Consider the following 26,687-nt stretch of genomic DNA (forward strand, 5'->3'; position numbering starts at 1 on the left):
ACAGAGAAATTACTCTGTTCCCGCAGCAAAAATAAGTGCACAATTGTTTACATTCGTAGCCTTCGACAAAATAATGCTTTGTAGTCGTTGATTTAGGAGAATAAATTAATTCGTTTCAAGTTTTCACTGTTCCATTCAACTTGGATTTGCCTCTTTGAATGTAACTGTCTCAAGAACTCAACATTCATTATTCTGTAATATGATGTACTCCAGCTCATTGAGGGTTTTTTAACAAACCTTATGAAGACAATCTGCATTTCATATTACTTTTAGGAATGTACATTTCTTCGATTGTTGTCATTGAGCTAACTTTATTAGATGGTGAAAATGGTAATGAAATTGATATTACTAAACCAATAACAGTAAAAGTACCAGTTACATCTGATAATGTGAAAGACGGGGATAGGATCCCTTCTATGTATTATGAAAAAACACAAGGTAAATTAAGTGATTGTATTTCATTACTTTTTTTATTATTTGTAATAAAATTATGCATATAAATATAATTACTCTATATTGTTTTGTTTTTTGCTTTCCGCATTTGTATTTTGGATAGAGAAATAAATAAAAATTGTCTAGCGTAACGTTAATATTATTATAATGTTTTGGCGTTTTTCACATTCTGGATAACAAGTTGTTGTTGTTGTTGTTGCTGAAAAACCTGTTGAAAGTGTTCATGATGAAGTTTAAGTTTGCAATACCTAATTTTAATGTTGACCTAATTGATATTTCTTTATTTAAAGTGGTATCTTTCGTATTATTAGCAATACATTTAAGGATTGGTATTTTGGGTGAAACAGGCAATATTAAATTGCTTTTAAATAATATTAATCGTTGTTCTATACTGTAGTTGCTTTTTTTGTTATATTAGTTATATATTTATTATTTACTCTGTTAAAACAATCATTTAAGCACATCAAAAGATAACCATTACAATCTTATAATTACGAATTCAAAATCAACACATTACTCAATATTATTATAGTATGTATTTTTTTTATCATTGTTACTTAAGGTGCATGGCTGATATTTGATTATGGAGACGTGGTTACAATTGATGGATACCTGTACTGGGTGGCTGAATTACCTCATTTGTCATTTTGGCAAGGAGGTTTAATAATTGAAAATTCAACATGTGTGACAGTTAGAGTGTGCGCAGATGACAGCTGTTTTCAACCGATACCTTTACAGACAGTCGAGTAATTATGTCATTAACTAATGTTATACTCTTGAATTTGTGAAATAAAATATTGATATAACCTAGGCTACTTGATTATTCCATGAAAGTTATAATTATTTATGAGTGATTATTGTCATTTGAAATTGATTAAAACAATATAAATATATATATCAAAGAGTAAATTAAAGTAAGTGTTACTAGTCAATTCTCATAGTAGCACTTATAATTTTGCTATTATTAGGATTGTTAATAAAATATTAAATTTTAAAATAAAGATTTAATTTTTAAAAAAGACTTCGAATAGACCATGTCGCCGTTTGACCGTCCATGACTTCAAGTCAATTTGACCATTTTTGCTTTAAATTCTAAGTCATTAGTATTCTGTTGGTTGTGAAAATTAATTTGGTCAGCGGAAAACATATATATATCAAACAGTAAAATACAGAAGTAGCCTAGTTTTTATAGTCTATTTCATACAAAAACTGATTTTATCAATAATTTTGATTTGAGTACTTAGGGAGAAAGTGCTGATGTTCTTCAAATGAGACAACGATACTAATGTGATAAGTTATGTTATATTGCAGAGTATCAGGTATAGACCATGTATTCTACACACAAGAAATGACTGATTCATCAGGTTTTGTCTGCATAGATGTCAAAGTGGGATCCACTGTACGAATTTCAACGGAATGTTCATCTTCCAATTCAAATATATCGTATGTTTTACAAACATCAAACGATATAGCAGAATGCTCATCTGGCAACTGTTCAGAGGTAATGTTCGTTGTTGAATGCCTATTGAATTTAACTACCGGTGTGGGAACAGCTAGTCCAACTACTCTTGCGGAAGAAACCACATTGCGTACAACTAAACCAACTACTGCTGCAGAACTAACCACCAAAGAAACAAACGATCAATCTTCAACGTGTGTATTGGTTAGTGTATGCGCAGACGACAGCTGTCTACAACCCATGCCTTTACATACAGTCGAGTAAGTATCTCATTTTATATTAAAACGATGTATTGCCGCCCCCCCCCCCCCCCCCCCCCCCCCCCCCCCCCCCCCCCAAATATTAAAAAGGAAGATTAATAAAACAAAAGACATTGAATAGACCATGTCGCCGTTTTAATAAGTTAAATCACTTCCGTAGACAAACAATTCTTTAAACAAAATGTTTTCGCTTACAACAAACAAAATAAGCGTTTAAATTCAACCAAAAACTCATTGACTTCAAGCCAATTTGACCATTTTGGATTTAAATTCAAGTTACTAGTATTCTGTTGATTGTTAAAATTAATTTGGTCAGCTGAAAACCTATCAAACAGTAAAATACAGAAGTAACCTAATTGTTATAATCTATTTCATACCAAAACTTATTGTATCAATATTTTGATTTGAGTACTTAGGGAGAAAGTGCTGAAGTTCTTCAAATGAAACAATGATACTAATGTGATAAGTTATGTTATATTGCAGAGTATCAGGTATAGAGCATGTATTCTACACACAAGAAATGACTGATTCATCAGGTTTTGTCTGCATAGATGTCAAATTGGGATCCACTGTACGAATTTCAACAGAATGTTCGTCTTCCAAATCCAATATATCTTATGTTTTACAAACATCAACCAATGTAGTAGAATGCTCCTCAGGCAACTGTTCAGAGGTAAAGTTCGTTGTTGAATGCCCATTGAATTTAACTACCGATGTGGGAACAACTAGTCCAACTATTGCTGCAGAACTAACTACCATAGAAACAAACGATCAACCTTCAACATGTGTATTGGGTAGAGTGTGCGCAGACGACAGTTGTCTACAACCGGTGCCTTTACAAACAGTCGAGTAAGTATTTCATTTAATACTAAAGATGTATTGTCCCTCAAAAATATCAAAAATGAAGATTAATGAAAAAAGTTTTTGAATAGATCATGTCGCCGTTTTAATAAAGTTAAATCTCTTCCGTAGAAAAAAATACTTTAAAAACATGTTTTCACTTATAACAAACAAAATAAACGGTTAAATTCAACTTAAAGCCCATTGACTTAATTTCTAAGGCACTACTACTCTGTTGATTGTTTAAATTAATTTGGTCAGCTGAAAACCTATCAAACAGTCAAATAGCCTAGTTTTTATAGTCTATTTCATACCAAAACTGATTTTATTAATAATTTGATTTGAGTACTTAGGGAGAAAGTGCCGAAGTTCTTCAAATGAGACAACGATACTAATGTGATAAGTTATGTTATATTGCAGAGTATCAGGTATATACCATGTATTCTACACACAAGAAATGACTGATTCATCAGGTTTTGTCTGCATAGATGTCAAAGTGGGATCCACTGTACGAATTTCAACAGAATGTTCATCTTCCAATTCCAATGCATCGTATGTTTTACAAACATCAAACAATATAGCAGAATGCTCATCTGGAAACTGTTCAGAGGTCATGTTTGTTGCAGGATGTCAGACTTGCGATGGTTTCTTATGTGGAAGCGGTGAATGCATCAATGCGAGTGTGCAGTGTGACGGTAACTCTGATTGTAACGATGGTAGCGATGAATTAGATTGTCAGTTAGACAGAGGTTGTTTAATTATTGAGGCCTGCATTGACAAAGAGTGTCTTACAACATTGCCAGACTACCAACTAACGTAAGATCTTCTTTTGCAGTGATAAAATCTGCCTAAAATATTTCACACATTAAAACAAAAATGGTCTGTAACTCTTATTATTTAAGATCCAAGTTATTGATATCATTCTGTTCCATTTATTTAGTTTCAATATTGTTTGGAATTGAAAGAAATCATTTTTATAAATTAGTGCCTAAATATAGGCCTACATAAATTGCTTTATGTTTTCTTATACATTTTCGTTAACTTACAATAATTGTTATTAAATAAAGTTATTATTATCAAAGCCATGTAGATGATAATAGTATTGTATTCAAATGATATTTAAATGCAATATGTATTAGAATATTTGGATATCTGAGTCTATATTTATTAAGCGTTTTAGTTATAACTGTATTGGATTTATATCAACAGCATCTACGATTATTCAGGATTATCAACAGTATTCACAAACATCAATGGAAGTGTATGTGTACCCATTTATATCAACGAAACAACTGTGGTTTCATCAAATTGTTCAGAAAACATTATTTTGTCAACCAATGTCACAACATTCACATATGGTATGTGCTGGGAAAATGATTGTGCTGAAATGCGTATTGTGGTTAATTGTACAATGGAATCTACTAACCCAACGACTCCAGCAGAATCAACTGCCTTGGGTACAACTAAAGCCACTACTACTGAAGAACCATCTACGATGGAAAAAGTTGACCAAACTACTGCTGCAGAACCAACTACCATGAAAACAAACGACCAAACTACTGCTGCTGAACCAACCACCATCAAAACAACTTATAAAACTACTGTTGCAGAACCAACTACCATGGAAACAACTGACCAAACTTCTACTGCTGAACCAACCACCATCAAAACAACTGACCAAACTACTGCTGCTGAACCAACTACCATCAAAACAACTGACCAAACTACTGCTGCTGAACCAACCACCATCAAAACAACTGACCAAACTACTGTTGCTGAACCAACCACCATCAAAACAACTTATCAAACTACTGTTGCAGAACCAACTACCATCAAAACAACTTATCAAACTACTGTTGCAGAACCAACCACCATCAAAACAACTTATCAAACTACTGTTGCAGAACCAACCACCATCAAAACAACTGATCAAACTACTGTTGCTGAACCAACCACCATCAAAACAACTGACCAAACTACTGTTGCTGAACCAACCACCATCAAAACAACTGACCAAACTACTGTTGCTGAACCAACCACCATCAAAACAACTGACCAAACTACTGTTGCTGAACCAACCACCATCAAAACAACTTATCAAACTACTGTTGCAGAACCAACTACCATGGAAACAACTCAACCAACTACAGGTATGATTCCATACAGTTTGCTTTAAAAATAATCAATAAACGCATTCTACGCCAAAGCGAAATGGGGGTGGGGGGCTGTGGTGAAGCGAATGCTGGTAATAACACTTCTAGATGGTTTGAAATGGTACTCTCGCACATAAAGTTTATGATAAATGGCACCTCTAATTGGCGGGAAATTACGCTCCCATGTACTTTAATATTTATTATTTCAAACATTCAACCACCGAACATAAAATTACATTTGTTCTAATGCAATGGGCGACTAAATATATATATATTAATTCTAAGCCGCTCGGTGATATACTGAACATTTATTATTTAATTTAAAACGATAAGATGAGGAAATCTGAGAATTAGAAAAAGCCCCAACCGAGATTCGAATCCGGACGCATTATTTTTTCTCCTATGCGATTAGGGCAGAAATCATGAATACTTTATTAGAATAATTATGACATAATATGGGAATTTATAGAGGTATAAGGAAATTTAGGCCTAAATGAACAATCGGTTATTTTTTTAGTTACTACATACAGTATTACTTTAATTATACTATTTATTGGACAAGAAGAGGCAACATTCTCAAACGACTTGGATAATCCTGAATCAGCACTGTACATTCAGTATGAGAACAGCATATGTGATTCGGTATGTAATTGTATAAATGTTATAATGATGACAATTACAATCATTAATAATAACATTATAACGACGGCGACGAAGATGACAGATAATAGTGATGACAATTGATAATAAATGATATAAGATAATATGTATAAATATACCAAGAAAGAAACCCTCCTTATTGATTCACAAGTAAGGCTGTTTGACTGGAAAAATCAGGTGGGATTAGATGGTACTCTATTTTTAACAATTCTGTCGCTCGGATAAAATCATGAAAATTATCATCACTGCATCTATTTTGTTTATTCCATAACAGCTTACCAATGTATATGATAGTAGTGACATCATACTGTGCAAAGTCACTAGATTCAGTCAAGGAAGTATAATTGCCGACATTGAACTTACATTTCCTGGTAACACAGTAACTGCTAATGATTTAGAGACGGTACTTGTTGATTCCATTGAAGACGGTGGGCTTCCTGGTACTGACATATCTGTGGATGCTGACGCTATTGAAGTAATCGAATGTAAGTGTGTTAATAATACTAATAATGTTATTTATTTAATATAATTATATTGACATTACATGACATATTGGTTTTTAACAATTACTGTAAGAGCATGAGTTGGTTATCTAAACATATTATGTAATAGAGTTCTTTACAAATTACCATTATGTTGATTCCCCTTATGTAGCAGATACTTTTACAAAGATTTCCAAACAACATACGTACTATACAGGGAAACCAAATTAACATATTTTTGTAATTCGTAATGATATTGAAGGGCTAGATTCAAAACATTGTATTATACCTGTAGTGCTATTGAAGATTGGAATAATCTTCCATAAAATATTAAAGGTATAACAACATTAAAAATTATAAGAGTGCTAGAAAGATTCATCTTTAGTAATGTGCATGACTAGACTGTACTAAGTAATGTAAATTGTATATTATATTTTTTTTTGTAAACCGCAATAAAGACCCTATTGTATCAGCGTTATGGCTCATCCTAGTATGTTCAGTACCAAATAAAACAAACAAACAAATATGCCAAATGTATAATTATAGTATAGTATTACAGGCTACTATCGTATTTCAGTGATGATGATTGCTGCCTCTCCGCTGAAAAGTCTGCCGACATTTCTGCTTGGGCTGCTCCAGTTTCTTCCAATCGGATCTTTCGTTGGCTAGTTGTTTAAGTTGTTTAATGTATTTCAATAACTTATTTACTTTATTTCCAATAATGTATAAGAAGTTGCCCATTTGTGGTTATTACTTTGTAAACAAACGAATAACAGTTCGGTCAATTGATTTGTACACCCAGGTTAAAATAAATAAGAAATAACTTGTTTTAACAGTGCTAAATAATAATTGAGACCGGTAATTTTGGTTGATAATTTTAAATCACAACTCAAATCAAGTATTTTAATATTATGTTTTTATTTCCAATGGCAAACGATACGGTTAACTTAAGTTTATAATAATACAATGCAAATGTTTTTCCATAAACAGGTGTTTATTACTCCCTATGAAAAGCACACTAAAGGGTGTTTTTTTTTTTTCAGATTCATGTCCAGGCTATTGTTACAATAGAGGAACATGCGATGATAGTGAACTGCCACCTATGTGTACCTGTGATTCAGGCTACGAAGGTGACAGGTGTGAGGATGAATCAGGTATTGGTTGTTTTAATGTTTTTAATAAATTTAATTTTAGATAATTTTTTTCTATTGTTGTAATTACAGTGACATTTTAATACCACTCATGACTTCATTCAGTCAAACATATTGTTATTGAAATTCCAGGGCTCCAGTGGTATACAATCACATACGCTTTACTAAGAGTACAATATATTTGAATTATGTTATGAGTTAATTGTATAATATGTATTATTATATAGACCATGGGAATTTTGCCAATTTACTTTAAACATGCAAATTGTACAATGATTATTTACCGTAATTATTTGGTTAATAATTCTGATGAACAAGAAAATTCTCCAGGCAAAATCTGCAGTATCATTATATTATACAAATAAGAGTGTGTTAGTGGAGATGCGGCGCACTCGAGGGTATTTACAATGTTGCGACATGCACGCGGCGCAACTGAGTGCATGTTGCACAACATTGTAAATACCAGAGAGTGCGCCGCATCTCAACTCTAACGTACGAATTTAGACTTGTGCATTATTTGTTTTATAACATTGGTCTATGAACTATTTTCACTTATACCTTTTTGTGTGAATATTCCTAGACCTAGCCTAAAAAGAAGCTAGGCCTACCACGGCAGGCACCACTGCTCGGCGACCAACACTGCCTAGCCTAGCCTACATTTCATTTTAAGAATGGGTCTGTCTGTTTCTTGTCATATTCGTTATGTTATTCTGATATTCTAATTGTTCTTTATAATAAAATTTAATAATGGTATTTGTCTTTAATAAACATTATAGAATTTTGGCCTAAGGGATAATCTGTCTGTTATTTTTTTTAAGTTAATGCATACAGTATTACTTTAATTATACTATTTGTGGGACAAGAAGAGGCAACATTCTCAAACGACTTGGATAATCCTGAATCAGCACTGTACATGCAATATGAGAACAGCATATGTGATTCGGTATGTAATTGTATAAATGTAATAATAATGATGATAATAATTTATAATTAATCTATATATAAATTTACGTAAGGGCAAAATTCGGTAAATCGCGCGGTATTTCTAGAATGTTTACTCGATGGTATATAAAGTTGGTTCGTACTTTCGGTACTGATTTTAACCACCTGATGTAACTCTGTTTACTAATTAAATTGAGTTCGATAATTAGTTATTGACGATTAAAACGAATTTAGGTTCAACGATTTGCCCCAAATAGGGGTGTTCTTCGATGGGGGTCACGAAACCTAAGACCACGAAACCTAAGACCACGAAACCTAAGACCACGAAAGCTAAGACCCCCTAAGACCTAAGATCACGAAAGCTAAGACCCAGGACCTAAGATTACAAATATTTACCTTTCGCACCTGCCTTGTATTTTAACTCCCAACATTTATTCTGAATACCAGACTTTAGAATTGGCGCTTTTATGTAAAAGAATCACATAAAAAGTAACAAATACATTTTTAAATTGATGATTTTACAGACGTTTTTCTCACACACAAACTGTTTGCGAACTTCGCATGACTAGCGTACAGTACAGTAGCAGTAGTAGGCATGTTAAGGTGCATATTTTAGGCAAATCCTTCAAATTGTGATAATATTTTGAAACTTTGCACAGTTATTCATTAGGGTGTCAAAAACATGAAATGGAAGGGTTGCACAAAATTTGGTCAGGGGAAAGCCGCCATTTTGGATTTCAAAATGGCGGACCCCAAATTTTCACTTTTCAGGTGTATCTCTGCTAAAAAGGCACCTAGAGTTCTGATTTTAGGTGCAAATTATATGGTAGTGGGGTCACCAAACATATTGGTATAACTAACATTTTGATTGCATGGCGGCCATGTTTGATTTCAAAATGGTGGACCCCAAATTTTCACTTTTCAGGTATATCTCTGCTAAAAAGCACCTAGAGTTCTGATTTTAGGTGCAAATTATATGGTAGTGGGGTCACCAAACATATTGGTATAACTAACATTTTGATTGCATGGCGGCCATGTTGGATTTCAAAATGGCGGACTTCAAATTTTCACTTTTCAGGTATATCTCTGCTAAAAAGGCACCTAGAGTTCTGATTTTAGGTGCAAATTATATGGTAATGGGGTCACCAAACATATTAGTATAACTAACATTTTGATTGCATGGTGGCCATTTTGGATTTCAAAATGGCGGACTTCAAATTTTCACTTTTCAGGTATCTCTGCTAAAAAGGTACACAGAGTTCTGATTTTAGGTGCCAATTATATGGTAATGGGTAACCAAACATATTGGTATTTAACTGACATTTTTATTGCATGTCGGTCATTTTGAATTTCAAAATGGCGAACTCAAAATGTTTCAGTACGGTACTGTACCTACAGTTATAATTTTAGGTACAAAGTATAATATAGTATTGAGGTCAACAAACATATTAATATATATATATGATTAATAGCGTTTTACGTATAGTGTTTATTGTAGATACTAGATGGTACGCTCGCTTCACTCGCGTACCATCTAGGTCGTGCCCACAGATGGTTCTCGAATACACAGTATTTCCCAGCGAGAAAAAAATGGAGATTTCAAATGTACGTACTGCAGGACTACATTGTCGTTTACACAAACGAATAAATATACACGATGATTTATGTAGTCAGCTAAAATTAGCACCCTGGGAATTACTTCCGAGAGAGAAACAAAATGAGTCAAATTTTTTTATTTGGACTCATTTAAACAAACCCAATTTGTGTTTTGTATGTAACATTAAGGGTTGAGGTATAGGGGAAGAAGATAGGTACAAAGAGGAAACATTTTAAAATATATTCTTATCCACTCAGTAACGAAATATTGTTTTTAATGTTTTATAGGCCTATAAATAATATACCACTAAATACAGTAAAACATTTACGATTTAATACTTTTTTAAAACTCTCACTGTCATAGTCGATTGAAATAGTAAAGTACATGTAACGATACACCACTACGTACGTTTATATATTTTTAAATTATTAATTAATACAAACGTTGAGAAGCAACAGTAGTAATAACGTTTATTTATTTGTATATTATATGTTTATAATCTAACAGTAGGGCCTACCCACATTCACAGTAATAAAGTTTATTTGTATATTTGTTTATATTATATCTAACAGTACCAACACTCACAGTAAGAAATTTGCGATTCAAATTGCGATCAAAAGTGGTTAATACCTTAACATTATTGTACAGCATTGCAATACTATTTATGTTTATTCTCCAAGGGGGCCCATAAATCTAAATCTTTACCTCTATGGTTAAACCAAATAATTTGGAATGTTCCATTCATCACAAATCAATACATTTGTAAAAACGTATATTACATGTATCAAAATAGCATTTTTTAAAGAAAATCGGCCTGTCTTCAACATCATGATGCTGTACTCGAACTGGTCAACCGGTTTTCAGCTATTAAAAACAATTATCGTAGGAGGAGATAGGAAAATGCGAAGTGTCCTCGTATTATTGTGTGCGGGTATTTTTCAAATTGACATCCATTAGTGTCGTATAATAAATAAGTACTGTAATAGTTACTGAAGTTACTATTACAATCTCGTCAATGAAAACACGAAAATGTATATGCACTTACTTATGAAAACGTATACAGTATTATACTCAGTTATTGAAACAGTAGGTTTAAAAAAGTTTCGTTTGTCTGTAAAATGATGTAATCAAGCTGTTTACATGAGTCTTAATTTATAAGCACATCAATAATAAAATAGTTTATCTATCCTGTAATTGGCGAGATTATGGTCGCTGTTGAATGAAATAAAGCCAATCGGTATCATATTTGTACAGAAACGTTTTCGCGGCCGAAGGGTGTAACCTAAATTCGTTGTATTATCGTCAAGAACTAACTGTAACTAAACTTACATAGAAAGTAGGGTATCATAAATTTGGCCTTAGCACTCGGGGGAGTGGCTAAGATGAAGTCCGTGGGACTACTAAATATAAATTGTAATGAACCTCGAGGGACATAAATAGGAATATTTCATGTTTCATTATCAATGTATAATAAATGGAAACTGTTTACCGATTCAAATAATAGAAATTGGTTTTTAACATTTTCCGAACCTATTGCAAGTTTATTCTCAAAGGGCCCATATATTTACCTACCGTATGTGTTAAACCAAGGGCTCATAAATTTACCTACAGTACTTGTGTTAAACCAAACTCTGGCAGACTGAGAGATTGGGATGTTCCATTCATCGCAAATCAATACATTTGTATAATCGTATATTAAATCTATCAAAATAGTATTTTTTAAAGAAAATCGGCCTGTCTTCAACATTATGATGGTGTACTCTAGCAATCTATCAAAATAGTATTTTTTAAAGAAAATCGGCCTGTCTTCAACATTATGATGGTGTACTCTAGCTGTTCAACCGGTTTTCAGCTATTAAAAACAATTATCGTAGGAAGAGATAGGAAAATGCGAAGCCTCCTCGCTATGTAACATTAGGGTTGAGGGATGGGAAAGCGGATAGGTACAAAGAGGAACAATTTTTAAATATATTCTTTATCCACTGAGTAACGAAATATTTTGTTCATGTTTTATAGGCCTATAAATAATATACCTCTAAATACAGTAGGCCTAAAACATTTGCGATTTAATACTTTGTTAAAACTGTCACTGTCATAATCGATTGAAATATTAAAGTACATGTCACGATACACCACTACGACGTTTATATTTTTGGTAATTATTAATTAATACAAACGTTGAGAAGGAACTGTCAGTATAAAGTTTATTTGTATATCTAACAGTAGAGCCTATCCACAGTCTCAGTAATAAAGTTTATTTGTATATATTTTTATATTACATATAACAGTACGAACATTCACAGTAAGAAATGTTCGATTCAAATGAAAAATAGTTAATAGGTATTTACAGTATTGTCAAAGTATTGCAAGTTTATTCTCAAAGGGCCCATATATTTACCTACCGTATGTGTTAAACCAAGGGCTCATAAATTTACCTACAGTACTTGTGTTAAACCAAACTCTGGCAGACTGAGAGATTGGGATGTTCCATTCATCGCAAATCAATACATTTGTATAATCGTATATTAAATCTATCAAAATAGTATTTTTTAAAGAAAATCGGCCTGTCTTCAACATTATGATGGTGTACTCTAGCTGTTCAACCGGTTTTCAGCTATTAAAAACAATTATTGTAGGAGGAGATAGAAAAATGCGAAGCCTCCTCGCATTTTTTTGGCGGGTATTTTTCAAGATGGACATCCATTAGACAGTGTATACCACGATCGGAAAACACCCCTATTTGGGGCAAATCGTTGAACCTAAATTCGTTTTAATCGTCAATAACTAATTATCTAACTCAATTTAATTAGTAAACAGGGTTACATCAGGCGGTTAAAATCAGTACCGAAAGTACGAACCAACTTTACATACCATCGAGTGAAAATTCTAGAAGTAAGGCGCGATTTACCGAATTTTGCCCTTACGTAAATTTATATATAGATGAAAAGTGGTAAAAAAGAATAACAAATGCTTGGTAAATGCTAGGCCTAGATAACAGTCCGATGAAATCTACTCAAAACTAGTATAATTGTGTTATAAATATAATACAATATTGTGTGTATAAATGTGGATGGGCGTTAATTAGATGGTATTTGGATGGGAGGGAGGGGAAGGGAGTGGCGATAATTATTTTAATTGATGCTTTATTGGGGAGGTGTTCCGGGCGTTTATTCAAATAAATACCATCCTAATTGGTATAATTAATACATTATTCCGCGACACAGTGAGCCGTTTTGGCCTAAGAAGGAAGACGTTTTAGACGACTTGCAACGTGGGCAGAAGTATCCCAGGGTCCTGACGGGACACAGATAGCGCATAGTATACATAAAGTCCTGGCAGCTTACTCAACAACTCGGCTATCGGGGTTTCATTCGATTTCAAACAAAAGCTCTTATCATCAATTCTCTTCTTTTTTTTATGAATATATTTAATTTGATCTTTATGTACTACAGTACTACTGTATACCTTCACACGCGCGGTCCGAAAATAAACAAAAAACCAAATGGCCAACTTGTTTGTTTGTTAGTTTGTTTATTAATTCTTTTCCACACACATCAATATACATTTTACTTAAATATTTAGATTAAAAAAAGTATGATGAGTGTGGAAGGTGACCAAATAAGTTGAAAACTTTAGGATATGGTCACCTTCGTTAATCATCAGAACGGTATTTAGTTTGGATACCCAGACAAGCACACGGGAGAAAAATTATCACTTAAACAATAATTACAGATAAATATACGAAAATGATTTTAAAAATGAAGCGTTCAAGTTAGCAACCATTAATTGTAACAGCAGTCGATCAGATTACAGACCGACCGAGTTAAGTTGAGCGCATCAAAAAATAATATTTAAAAACAAAATAAATAAAATTTAAAAATATAGTAAAAAATTATAGAATATATTATGTAAATCCAAATATAAATAATTTACAATTCATTTAAAACTCTTTAAATCCAATACAAAAAAAAATATCAAAAGAAGGAAAGAGGAGACTACTCACCATACACTGAGACCAAGAGGCTTTTATTATGATATAGTAGAGGCTATATATGGTTTGACCTTGAAAAAATTCTAATAAAAGGTCTTTTGGTATTTTCTTGTAGCTTTAGGTGTGAATAAATACCAAAAAATTTTTGCAGCCTTCTAGTTGCTGCGTTAGTGAGATATTGAGGGTCAAAGGTCAGTGACCTTTTTGTGGCATTTGATGGCTCATAACTCCTCAACTCCTGGGTTTAAAAAGACAAATGTTGTGCCTACATCTATGTTTTAGTGGTCAAACAACAAAATAAAGTTTTTGCAAATTTCGGGTTACTTGTGCCATTGGTCAGATAGTCGGGTCAAAGGTCATTGACCTTTATTCATTAATAACTACTGCTAGTCTAGGACCTTGGTAAGATTTGTATGCATTTAATTTAGGAGAGAATATCTCAACTGTTATAGGATAATTAGACCCCAAGGAACAACATGGGATATGTGCCAAATTCGTTATCTGGGGCGAACATGCCCAAAATCGGGGTCAAAGGTTAGAAATGTGTGGTTCTTATATCTCGACAACCACTTGTCATACAGATTTGCTTTTGGTGTCAAATTGTTCAGAATATACATATTTATATTCAGTCTAACACAACTTTTACCCCAAAAATGACCGGAAATGCTTTTACTGACATTTGACCAAAAAATGACCAAAAAAACACATTTTCGGGTTAAATTATTCCATAAAATGTCAATGGACACACTGTATGGTATAAAATGAAAGCATATACAATATGCTACCCATTGCTACCCAACTTGTATTAAACATTTTTAATTAGGAATATAACTTTATGGAAAATGTGCATAATTGACTTCAGTATTTAGAATTATTATTAATTTATCTTTATCAACTGGTACGACCTTTCCTGATGATTTGAAGTTGGGTCTAGTTACACTTATTTTAAAGACGCCTTCACATACTTGGATGGCAAATTTTCGATCTATTTCTAATGTCGCTTTCTTATCTAAGATCCTTGAGAAATGCGTTGCTTTAGATCTCATACATTTTCTTGACGACAATAATCTGTTCGACCCTCTTCAATCAGCATATAGAAAGCGCCACAGTACAGAGTCAGCCATTCTCAAGAGGCATAATGATATTATTTTATCTCTGGATAAAGGTAATTGTCTTTTTTCTGTGTACCTCGACCTGTCGGCAGCTTCTGATACCATGGACTATTCCATTATTATTGCAAGACTCTCGTCTATTGGTATCCGTGGATCTGCTCTAAATTAGTTCATGTCATATTTGTCTTCTAGGAAGCAGCAGGTCCAGATTGGTAATGTCAAATCCACCTCTATCGACCTGAAATGCGGTGTTCCTCAAGGATCAATACTGGGTCCAGTATTGTTTTTAGTTTACACCTCGCCAATGAGTGATATCATTAAGAGACATTGTGTCCAATATCATGTGTACGCAGATGATACATCAGCTTTAATTCAGCAGAGTTTAATGAGGCGAAGTTGGTTATCGAAGCTTGTGTTGTTGATGTTCAGGATTGGCTAACTAAAAACATGCTCTTTTTAACCCTGGTAAAACAGAAATCTTATTTATTCATTCAAAACACTTCAAGAAATTGGCCATTGCTAGAAACATCAATCACATCATCGTTGGAGGTTAGATATATCGGAGTTGTATTTGACTCAGCAATGATTATGTCCAGACATATCAACAACATTAGTAAATCTGATACCTACCACCTTCGTAACATAAGATCAATTCGCAAATCCTTAACCCACTCCTCGCTTATTAAACTTGTCCATGCACTAATAACATCACGGTTAGACTACTGCAATGCCATTTTGTTTGGTCTACCAAATAAAGAACTTAATAAACTACAACTAATTCTTTTCTTTTTTATACCAAATATTTCATTACAACGCTAGAATTATTTCACCCAAAATAAACTTACATTAATTTATACTCATTTTTGTCTAAATTTAATAAAATATATGCATATTTTCCAAAAATAACATCACATAATTAAATACAAGTTAGGTAGCATATTGTATGTGCTTTCCTTTGATACCAAATATGTCTTTTCAAACATTTGAATTATTTAATATCATAAATAAACCAAAATAAATTATCTGGTAATGTATACCCATTTTTGTCAAAAAGCAATAAAATATGCACATTTTTCACCAAAGTAGCATCATAATTACAGATTTGTATTACAAGTTGGATAGCAATGGATAGAATATTGTATGGGCTTTTATTTGATACCAAATAGTTCTTCCAAACACTTATTTAAAATCATTTAACATTATATAAATAAGCACAACAATTACGCTACTAAATATTCATTTTTTGTATAAAAGTAATCAAATTAGGCACATTTTCCATAAGATTAGATTCCTAATTAAAAAATGTTCAATACAAGTTGGGTAGCAATGGGTAACATATTGTATATGCTTTCATTTGATACCATACAGTGTGTCCATTGACATTTTAAATAATAATTTAACCCGAAAATGTGTTTTTTGGTCAAAGGTCAGTAAAAGCATTTCCGGTCATTTTTTTGGGTAAAAGTTGTGTTAGACCGAATATAAATATGTATATTCTGAACAATTTGACATATATAGGTATGTGAAGGCGTCTTTAAAATAAGTGTAACTAGACCCAACTTCAAATCATCAGGAAAGGTCGTACCAGTTGATAAAGATAAATTAATAATAATTCTAAATACTGAAGTCAATTATGCACATTTTCCATAAAGTTATATTCCTAATTAAAAATGTTTAATACAAGTTGGGTAGCAATGGGTAGCATATTGTATATGCTTTCATTTTATACCATACAGTGTGTCCATTGACATTTTATGGAATAATTTAACCCGAAAATGTGTTTTTTTGGTCATTTTTTGGTCAAAGGTCAGTAAAAGCATTTCCGATCATTTTTGGGGTAAAAGTTGTGTTAGACTGAATATAAATATGTATATTCTGAACAATTTGACACCAAAAGCAAATCTGTATGACAAGTGGTTGTCGAGATATAAGAACCACACATTTCTAACCTTTGACCCCGATTTTGGGCATGTTTGCCCCAGATAACGAATTTGGCACATATCCCATGTTGTTCCTTGGGGTCTAATTATTCTATAACAGTTGAGATATTCTCTCCTAAATTAAATGCATACAAATCTTATCAAGGTCTCAGACTAGCAGTAGTTATTAATGAATAAAGGTCAATGACCTTTGACCCGACTATCTGACCAATGGCACAAGTAACCCGAAATTTGCAAAAACTTTATTTTGTTGTTTGACCACTAAAACATAGATGTAGGCACAACATTTGTCTTTTTAAACCCAGGAGTTGAGGAGTTATGAGCCATCAAATGCCACAAAAAGGTCACTGACCTTTGACCCTCAATATCTCACTAACGCAGCAACTAGAAGGCTGCAAAAATTTGTTGGAATTTATTCACACCTAAAGCTACAAGAAAATACCAAAAGACCTTTTATTAGAATTTTTTCAAGGTTAAATAGGATAAATGTCACATATAGCCTGTACTAATATTTAAATGATGAAAGAGAATGTTTATTTTTTAAAGAAGTGGGGATATTTTTCCATAATTTTGGGCCATTGTACAGATTGAAGAACGTCTGAGTTTAGAATTTGATAGATCGCTTAAGAAATTTGTCTGGGAGAATCGTGTATTAGTTGAAACAGGCAGTTGTTTTACAACTCCATGGTTGAAACCAACCATGCAGGAAACTTGCAAGGTGATTGACACACCTTACCGTGAACCCGGAAATTACTTACCGCGCGTAGAGTTAAAATTTACCGATTGAAATCAGAACATTTCTTATACAACCCTTTATAATATCTTTCTAAGATAGAAATATGGAACAATATCGTAATAGTAGAAACTAATGTTATCAAATCTACGTTTCGCGGTACATCTGAGATAGATAAGGTAGGTATCCAAGGCGGAGATTAGTACCGAAGTTTTTTCATTGTGCTCGCCTGTCAGAATTAACCATAATTTATATATAGATGACATTATGACGACGGCTACGAAGATGACAACGGTGGTGACGATGATGATAGATAATAGATGGTATTATAATGATAAAAATTATGACAAATGATAATAAATGATATTATAAAAATAATTAATGTTTAAGAGTGTAAGGGTACAAACAAAGAGGCGAAGCCGAGTTGATATATAACCTTTCATCATTCACCAAATGCCATTATTTGTACCACTACACGAATATAAAACATTCGTTATTTGTTTTATATAACATCTAAATAGATTCCTGTCATTTGAATCAAATAAAAGTAGGCCTACATTTAATTCACATTGATTAAAACAGTAACATTTGGTTTTTAATAATAAATTAATCCATAATTTATATGGATTTTATAAACACACCTACTGTAGTGTTAATTTTGTCAACAAACGATCAAACAATCCTAAGCCTAGCAAGGCTAAAACGCCTAGGCCTAATACTAACAGGCCCAAGCTGAGAGGCAGCAATACCAGACAGGCAACTGGAACTCATCTGGGCTAATTATATTTTTTTCCAATGATTCCACGTCTTTTAGAGATGTTCCTATTAATTAATCAAACTCTTATAAACGATCTAAAGCTAATTTAAATGCCTTTTTGATCTAAATTAGTACAACTCTCCAAAAATGCACTTTAATCGCGAAACCAGTCATAACATTCAATCGCGGCGAAAGTACAAAATAGGTGGCGCTGTTGTATTTCAAAAGCAATAGTATGAAATGAAATATTTTCAAGCGTGAAAAGATTGTTTTCTTCGTACACGAAAAAAGGTACTATTAAACGATCGTTTAATAGTGCGTACTATTGCACGCCATGTGACCCACAATCGTCCAATCAAATGACAGGAATTTATTTAGGTGTTATATAAAAGATAATATGTATAAATATGCGCAAGAAAGAAACCCTCCTTATTGATTCAGAAGTAAGGCTGTTTGACAGAAAAAATCAGGTGGGATTAGATGGTACTCTATTTTTAACAATTCTGTTGCTCGGATAAAATCATGACAATTATTATTATTACCCAGATAATCACAGTAAGATATACCTATTTTGTTTTTTCCATAACAGCTTACCAATGTATATGATAGTAGTGACATCATACTGTGCAAAGTCACTAGATTCAGTCAAGGGAGTATAATTGCCGACATTGAACTTACATTTCCTGGTAACACAGTAACTGCTAATGATTTAGAGACAGTACTTGCTGATTCCATTGAAGACAACATGCTTCCTGGTACTGACATATCTGTGGATGCTGATGCTATTGAAGTTATCGAATGTAAGTGTGTTAATAATAATAATAATGTTTTCGATTTAATATATTAAATTAAATTATATATATGGCATATTGGTTTTGAACAATTAAAAGCAGTTGACTAGACTGTACTAAGTAATGTAAATTGTATATACTAGATGGTACGCTCGCTTCGCTCGCGTCCCATCTATGTCGTGCCCACAGATGGTTCTCGAATACAGAGTAAAAAAACTGGCGATTTCAAATGTACGTACCGCATGACTATATAATACATTGTCGTTTACAGAAACGAATAAATAGACACAATGATTTATGTAATCAACTAAAATTAGCACCCTGGGAATTACCTATCACAAAATGAGTCCAAATTTTTTATTTAAACAAACCCATTGTGTGTTTGTATGTAACATTAGGGTTAAGAGATGGGGAAGAGGATGGGTAAAAAAAGGAGCAATTTCTAAATATATTTTTTATCCACTCAGTAACAAAATATTTTGTCATGTTTTATAGACCTATAAATAATAATTATACTACTAAATACAGTAAAACATTTGCGATTTAATACTTTGATAAAACTGTCATTGTCATAGTCGATTGAAACTATTAATTAATACAAACGTTGAGAAGCAACTGTCAGTAATAAAGTTTATTTGTATATTATGTTTTTATATTAACAGAACCTCCACTCACAGTAAGAAACTTGCGATTCAAATGTTGCCCTTACGTAAATTTATATACATATATTTATTTCTCTGTTTTTTCACCGCAATGAAGAGCCTATTGGAAATAAGCTGTGTCAGCTATGGCTCATCCTATTTTATGGTTCATGATTTTAAATCACTACTTAAATCAAGTATTTTAATATTATGTTTGAATTTGTGGCAAACAATACGGTAGACTGTAGTCAAACAACGAAAGTTTATAATAATACAATGCAAATGTTTTTTTTTTAGATTCATGTCCTGGCTATTGTTCCAATAGAGGAACATGCGATGATAGTGAACTGCCACCTGTGTGTACCTGTGATTCAGGCTACGAAGGTGACATGTGTGAGGATGAATCAGGTATTGGTTGTTTTAGTGTTGATTGTTTCTATATATTATTTATCTATAATTACAGTAACATTTTAATACCGCTCATTACTTAATTCGGTCAAACATATTTTTACTGAAATTTCAGGGCTCCAGTGGTATACGATCACATAATCTTTATTAAGAGTAGGCCTACAATATACATTTGATTAAAGATGTATTGTTCCTTGAAAACACAAACAAATGAAGGTCAAAATATTCTAAATTTAAATTGGCCATATCAAAGTAATATTAAAGTTATTCACCTTAAGTCGAAAATTCGAGCCAAAAACAACAATTTTACGTAATTAACAGCTAAATTAATTTGATTACATTTCGTCTGGATAATCGTCCCGAGCGAAAGTAAACAAAGATTTCAAACCATGAGTATACACTATGCATGATGCTAATTAGGATTGTTTATAACTCGTCACGAATGAGAAGGTGTTCTCACACAAATCGCGAGGAAGTTTTATGATTATTGCATACAGAGTAGCCAAATAAGCGCGTTGCATTATGAGATGTTTTGATAGAACCAAAAAACGTCTGTATTTCAGTTAAATGATTTTTTTTCCGACTTATTTTTGGTGAAAATTAACTATTATGATACTTCAAAATGACCCACTTTTTTTCGAAATTTAATTTTTTTTTTTATTTGACAAAGGGACAATACATCTTTAATGTATATGACCTCATATTGTATAATATTTATTATTATATAGACCATGCGAATTTTGCCAATTTACTTTACCCTGCAAATTGTACTATGATTATTTACTTACATGGTTAATAATTCTGATGAACAAGAAAACTTCTCCAGGCAAAATCTGCAGTATCATTATAATTATACATATGACATTGTGAAAAGCCGAGACGTATGAATTGAGACTTGTGCATAATTTTTTATAACATTGGTCTATTAACTATATTCACTTATACCTTTTTGTAATAATAATATACATGTAAGAGAATTATTGACACTTTATTGGCCAACCTACTGCACTGTACTGAATACAAATATCTATTTAATTTTCTGTCGACCTATTTAGTAGGCATATAAACTTTCTGTACACAACATAGTTATATTTACTTAACTTAGGTCTAAATGTTTCATTGTTACATAATATACAAATAAACTTGTTTATAAACAAAATTTTACCTTCCAGATACACAAGAGTTCATCGTGGTGATATTAATTATAGTTGGAGGGTTTTTAATCATATTGTTACTTATTATTGTCACCTTTTTGCTCATGATGATTATCTATCGACGAACAGTCAGTCAGCGCAATCACCTAATTAAACGAGCTAATAAACACAAGCCACAATTTGGAAATCTTGAAAACAGTTTTTCAAGTTCTTCACATTCTGATATGTTAGCCCACTATCGAAGAAGTGTAATGCTTGGCACACCGACCAATGTAAGTATGCATATCATTTGAATTCGAAATATAGCAACCCATGTAGCCCTACGCATATTAATACTAAAATATATTTTTAATATTCAAAAATATCTTTTCCATAATAATAATAATAATGGTAATGATAATGATAATATTAACTGGATTTTCAGCGTGATCACTCAATCGTGACGTTATCGAGGCGCTATTTTATGAATTCACAATCACATTTTCATTAGGCCTCTTGCTATCTATATATATAAATTATGGTTAATTCTGACATAGGCGATCACAATGGAAAAACTGGACAAATCTGCGCCCTGGATACCTACCTTATCTATCTCAGATGTACCGCGAAACGTAGATGTGATAACACCATTACGATATTCTTCCATGCTTCTATCTTAGGAAGATATTATAAAGGGTTTTGAAACAAATCTCTGATTTCATCTATAGATTTTCAACTGTGCGCGCTAGAAGTAATTTCGGGGTTCTGCGCCTTGGATACCTACCTTATCTATCTCAGATGTACCGCGAAACGTAGATGTGATAACATCATTACGATATTGTTTCATATTCCTGTCTTAGAAAGATAGTATAAATGGTTTTTAAAACAAAATTTCTGATTTCATCTGTAGATTTTCAACTGTGCGCGCTAGAAGTAATTTCCGGGTTCACGGTGAGTCCACGAGTTCACCTTGCATCTTTCTGTTTTCGACTAAGTTGGCCGTTGGTGGCTATAGCCATTTAATTTTTTTGTTTATTTTCGGACCGCCCATGTGAAGGTGCAGTAGCAAAATATAATTACACTGCAAATTAATAGAGATCAAATTAAATATACGCCATAAAGCATCCGAGTATATTGTGTGGAATAGTATATAAAATTACATAGGGAGAAATGATAAGACCTTTTGTTTGAAATCGAGTGAAACCCCGATAGCCGAGTTATGGAGTAAGCTGAGATACTTCTGCCCATGTTGCAAGCCGTCTAAACGTCTTCCTTCTAAAGCTTGGTTCCCACTAGAACGTAACGCAAGGACGTAAACGCAACGCAAACGGTTTAACCAATAACAAGCGAAGTTATAGACAGTTAGCAATCACAAGCGAATAAGCCATCGCTTGTGATTGGTCAATTCACTTGCGTTGCGTTACGTCCTTGCGTTGCGTCGCTAGTGGGAACGAAACGGCCCACTCTGTCGCAGAAGTTTCAAAAGATGTTTAAAGTAAATAATGTATTAATTATACAAACTAGGATGGTATTTATTTGAAAAACGCCGAACACCTTCCCAATAAAATCATTTTGTATTATATTTATAACACAATTATACTATTTGTAGTAGAATTCATCGGACTGTTATCTACAATTTACCAAGGATTTGTTATTCTTTTTACCACTTTTCATATCTATTAGAGGATTTTGATTATAAATGTTACCATATTATTAAAACTAAACGTATTCCTCGAATAAGCACATCCTACAAATGAACTCCGCCTCCCCACCTCCGCCCTACAAGGGCCCTACCAAACAATAAACACTATACTTTAAAATATTATTAATCATCTAAGACACTGTGAAACAGAGTAGGTTAAGTTTTACACCGCCTTACAAGGGCCCTGCCAAACAATAAACACTATACATTAAAATGTTATTAATCATCTAAGACACTATGAAACAGGGTAGGTTTAGTTTTACGAATATCAAGCATTTCAATAATGGTAAACCGACAGAAAACGTCCAAACCAGAACGTCCTTCTAAAACCTTTTTACCCGAGTTATTATCATTCCGAGAACCATCGTCAACTCCCAGAGGGGGAGTGAGCATAGCAAGCTCAACCTCAAGTTAACTTCATATAAACTTCAGAGTCACGTGCTCCTGCGAATGCGGAAACTCTCTCCCTCTTCGGCTTTCGTACAGTATATCTATGGCTTTTAATGTTGATTTTTTACCCTTTACACACCCTACGTGATAAATGCTTTCATTTATTCTAAATGTCGAATAATGACGCACATAAAACTTCCAATGGACAATTTATGTAAACAACTACACCTCCTCAGAACGTTGACCCCAATGTTTTAACTTATTATGAAAGCCAATGTGAGTCCAGTTCCCTGTGTATTTTCGTGTGCAAATAATAGGAAAAGTGTAAGCATTTTATGAATATTTCTAGTTTTTGACCTCTGATCTAAATTTGTTTGTTTTGACACATTGAAAACAAAATTGTGCTGCAACGCTTAGATTAAATGAAGTAATTTTATTTGTGAGATGCATATTAATATTCGTTGGCCAACAGGTGAATATACACCTATAATAGCTCCTCCTCCTCAAACGATAGTATAGCAAAAATCAGGATAATTAAATTTGTATGAAAATTATATATTATGTATAATTAAATTATTCCTGTACACATTTTTGTCCTAACATAAAACTTTGAAAAGTTGGAGACTCGCTGTCCAAATCCGCAAGGTGTGAACGTGAATTTGTCTGAATTGTGTATTTATATAAAATTTATTTTTTTTTCATATAATGAATTTATGTACATATTTGACGTGAACAAATTTACAACGTCATCTTTGGCTACCTGAATTTAAAAAAAAAATTGTTTTCGTCATAGCACACAAAATGGCCCTCAGACAGCAATAATCTTTCTCATGGGTTAGTAACTATACCATTTTCATTTTGATGACATCATCACGCATACAAATTTGGATAACTCTGATCGCGTGAATTAAACAAGAACTGTCTTCATCCCTTTCGTCCAAATCATACACATTTAAAATACCACACTTCTACTTGTCCAATTTACTTCCAAATTTTAATATATGTCAAAATGACGAATTAAAATCTAGTTTGTGCATTGTGTTTAACTGTTTTGTGAGTTGTGTACTAACAGCCTTGTACCGAAGAGGGCTCCTAGTATAACTAATAAATAAAATGCTGTATTACTACATTCAGCTTTTAGATAAGGGGTATTTGAATAATGGATCAATGTTTGTATCCCTTTGTATTACCATAATTATCAAAATATAAATCAATTGAAGGTTTCCTTTCAGTACACGAAATAACAGCATATGCAATAAATATTACATACCACACCAGTGAATTGATGGTTATTATTCATTTTCAACAATATTAATGTTTCATCATTACTGTTGGGTTGGTGGGATCGAATCAGCTGAATTTCGTCGACCTTATATCGTTTCTGGTAGCGAAAATATGGTAAGTTCTGGGTTGTCATGGAATTAGATATATTACTAGCCAATGATATGAAAATAGTACATTTATCTATCAGTGCATTCTGTAACGTTACTTCGAAACTAAGCCTACGTATCCTTAACTATTCATCAATATGGATTGTTATTAATAATACCGTTATTATTTTACATTTACTCTTTATAATAATATATTAACGTAAGTAACATGATATATATATTTTATTTGTAGCATGTTTACGATAATAGACGTCGGCAAGATACAAATGATGAAAATTGGTTGGCCCCATATCACTATTGATGAAATCTATCATTAGACAAGTAGATAAATTGGAGAGTATCGATGACAAATACATTTATATTCATCCATATACAATTTTATTATAATTAGTAGTAGTATTAGTATTAGTATTGTTGTTGTCATCGTCATTATTATTATTATTATTTACAACAAATTACAACAACAAATTACAACATACACACTCACCAAAGACTATAATTTATAGTCTAATTTAAACCGTTAACCAAAACCGGTCAGTCTAATTACCGAAAACAACCGAAAATAACCGAAAACAACCCTAAACAACCGAAAACAACCACAAACAACCGAAAACAACCGAAAACAAACCGAAAACAAAATAAAATAATCTAAATACCGAAAACAAATTTGTATAATATTTTTTAAATGTCGCCCTCTATTGATGGGTGTTTCTAAATCTAAGACCATAACAGAGATAAAACCGCGCGCGCAAAAGCCAAGGAAGACCCTACGATGGTAGTGTGCACAAAATCGTGCAATCAATCAATGATAACATCGCATTTACTTACAGAATCTTAAAAATATTTTAATTTTAGTCTTTCGATTTTTGATCCAGAAACCAGCGCATTACTCCTTACAATAACTGTGAATATGTTAATCCATAGTATAGAAGTAAATTGACTATAATCATGATCGATTTAATTATAGATTTTCAAAGATAATTATACAAAGATACTAGGGACTATAAAGTATACTTAAAACAAGCTCACTATAAAGGATTCACAATAAAATCTATTCAGTAAAAATACTGTAGTCGAGTAAAATATGACTTGTCATTTTTTTATTAAAATCTACCTCAATAAAGAACTATTCAATCACTGTTTACGTGTCAGCGTGTCATAATAGGACTGTTACATATGAGTTGTTTTCTGTATCTCACTGCCAAACATCCAAGGTTGGGTTACGTATTTATAAATAACTAGCAGTGGCTTTTATATATGGTTATATACTATATATATACTATATGGGATGAGTAAGTATCATAATAAACCCACTCTTCCCTCATAAACAGTCATGGATTTTGTTATACACCAAGTATTCCTTCATTTTTAAGTAACTATGAGCTACAAAATAAAAGCAATACTGGATATGGGACTTTATGAAAATGGTGTGAATATTAATCTAGGGTGCTCATCAGAAAGTAACAACGTGCATGCACATGAGAGGGAGATGCAGGTTGAACTCTGATAATCAGTTAGAAAACATTTCAATGATAACATATGATTTGGTAATTTATAGAATTGAGCATAATAAAACCACAGAGACTTGAAATCAACACAAAAAATGCATGATGTTGAAATAAGATGATGCGCGCGGACACTAACGAAAGTAGGCCTATAACATACCAAACTATATTCTAAGTGTATTTTTCGTTGTGATAT

At 32.6% G+C, this 26,687-nt stretch overlaps 1 protein-coding gene across 1 annotated transcript; it reads left to right on the forward strand.

Moving 5' to 3' along the window:
- The first annotated feature begins 1,801 nt into the window (after positions 1-1,801).
- LOC140057721 (uncharacterized) lies at positions 1,802-26,253 on the forward strand. The gene is made up of 13 exons (XM_072103441.1): positions 1,802-2,172; positions 2,656-3,021; positions 3,433-3,828; positions 4,222-5,162; positions 5,683-5,807; positions 6,100-6,310; positions 7,351-7,461; positions 8,277-8,401; positions 19,120-19,330; positions 20,260-20,370; positions 21,543-21,796; positions 24,931-24,993; positions 25,219-26,253. The coding sequence occupies exons 1-13, from the start codon at positions 1,802-1,804 to the stop codon at positions 25,285-25,287; spliced, it is 3,354 nt and encodes a 1,117-aa protein (XP_071959542.1). The 3' UTR covers positions 25,288-26,253.
- The last annotated feature ends 434 nt before the right edge of the window (positions 26,254-26,687 follow it).

This window comes from Antedon mediterranea, chromosome 8, assembly GCF_964355755.1.
Source record: "Antedon mediterranea chromosome 8, ecAntMedi1.1, whole genome shotgun sequence".
Taxonomy (NCBI): Eukaryota; Metazoa; Echinodermata; class Crinoidea; order Comatulida; family Antedonidae; genus Antedon; species Antedon mediterranea.

Excerpts from the sequence above, each read along its gene's own strand:
- LOC140057721 (XM_072103441.1), top strand. The coding sequence starts at position 1,802 with ATGACTGATTCATCAGGTTTTGTCTGCATAGATGTCAAAGTGGGATCC. Across the intron at positions 2,173-2,655 it reads ATGCCTTTACATACAGTCGA|AGTATCAGGTATAGAGCATG; the intron begins GTAAGTATCTCA and ends GTTATATTGCAG. Across the intron at positions 19,331-20,259 it reads TGCTATTGAAGTTATCGAAT|ATTCATGTCCTGGCTATTGT; the intron begins GTAAGTGTGTTA and ends TTTTTTTTTTAG.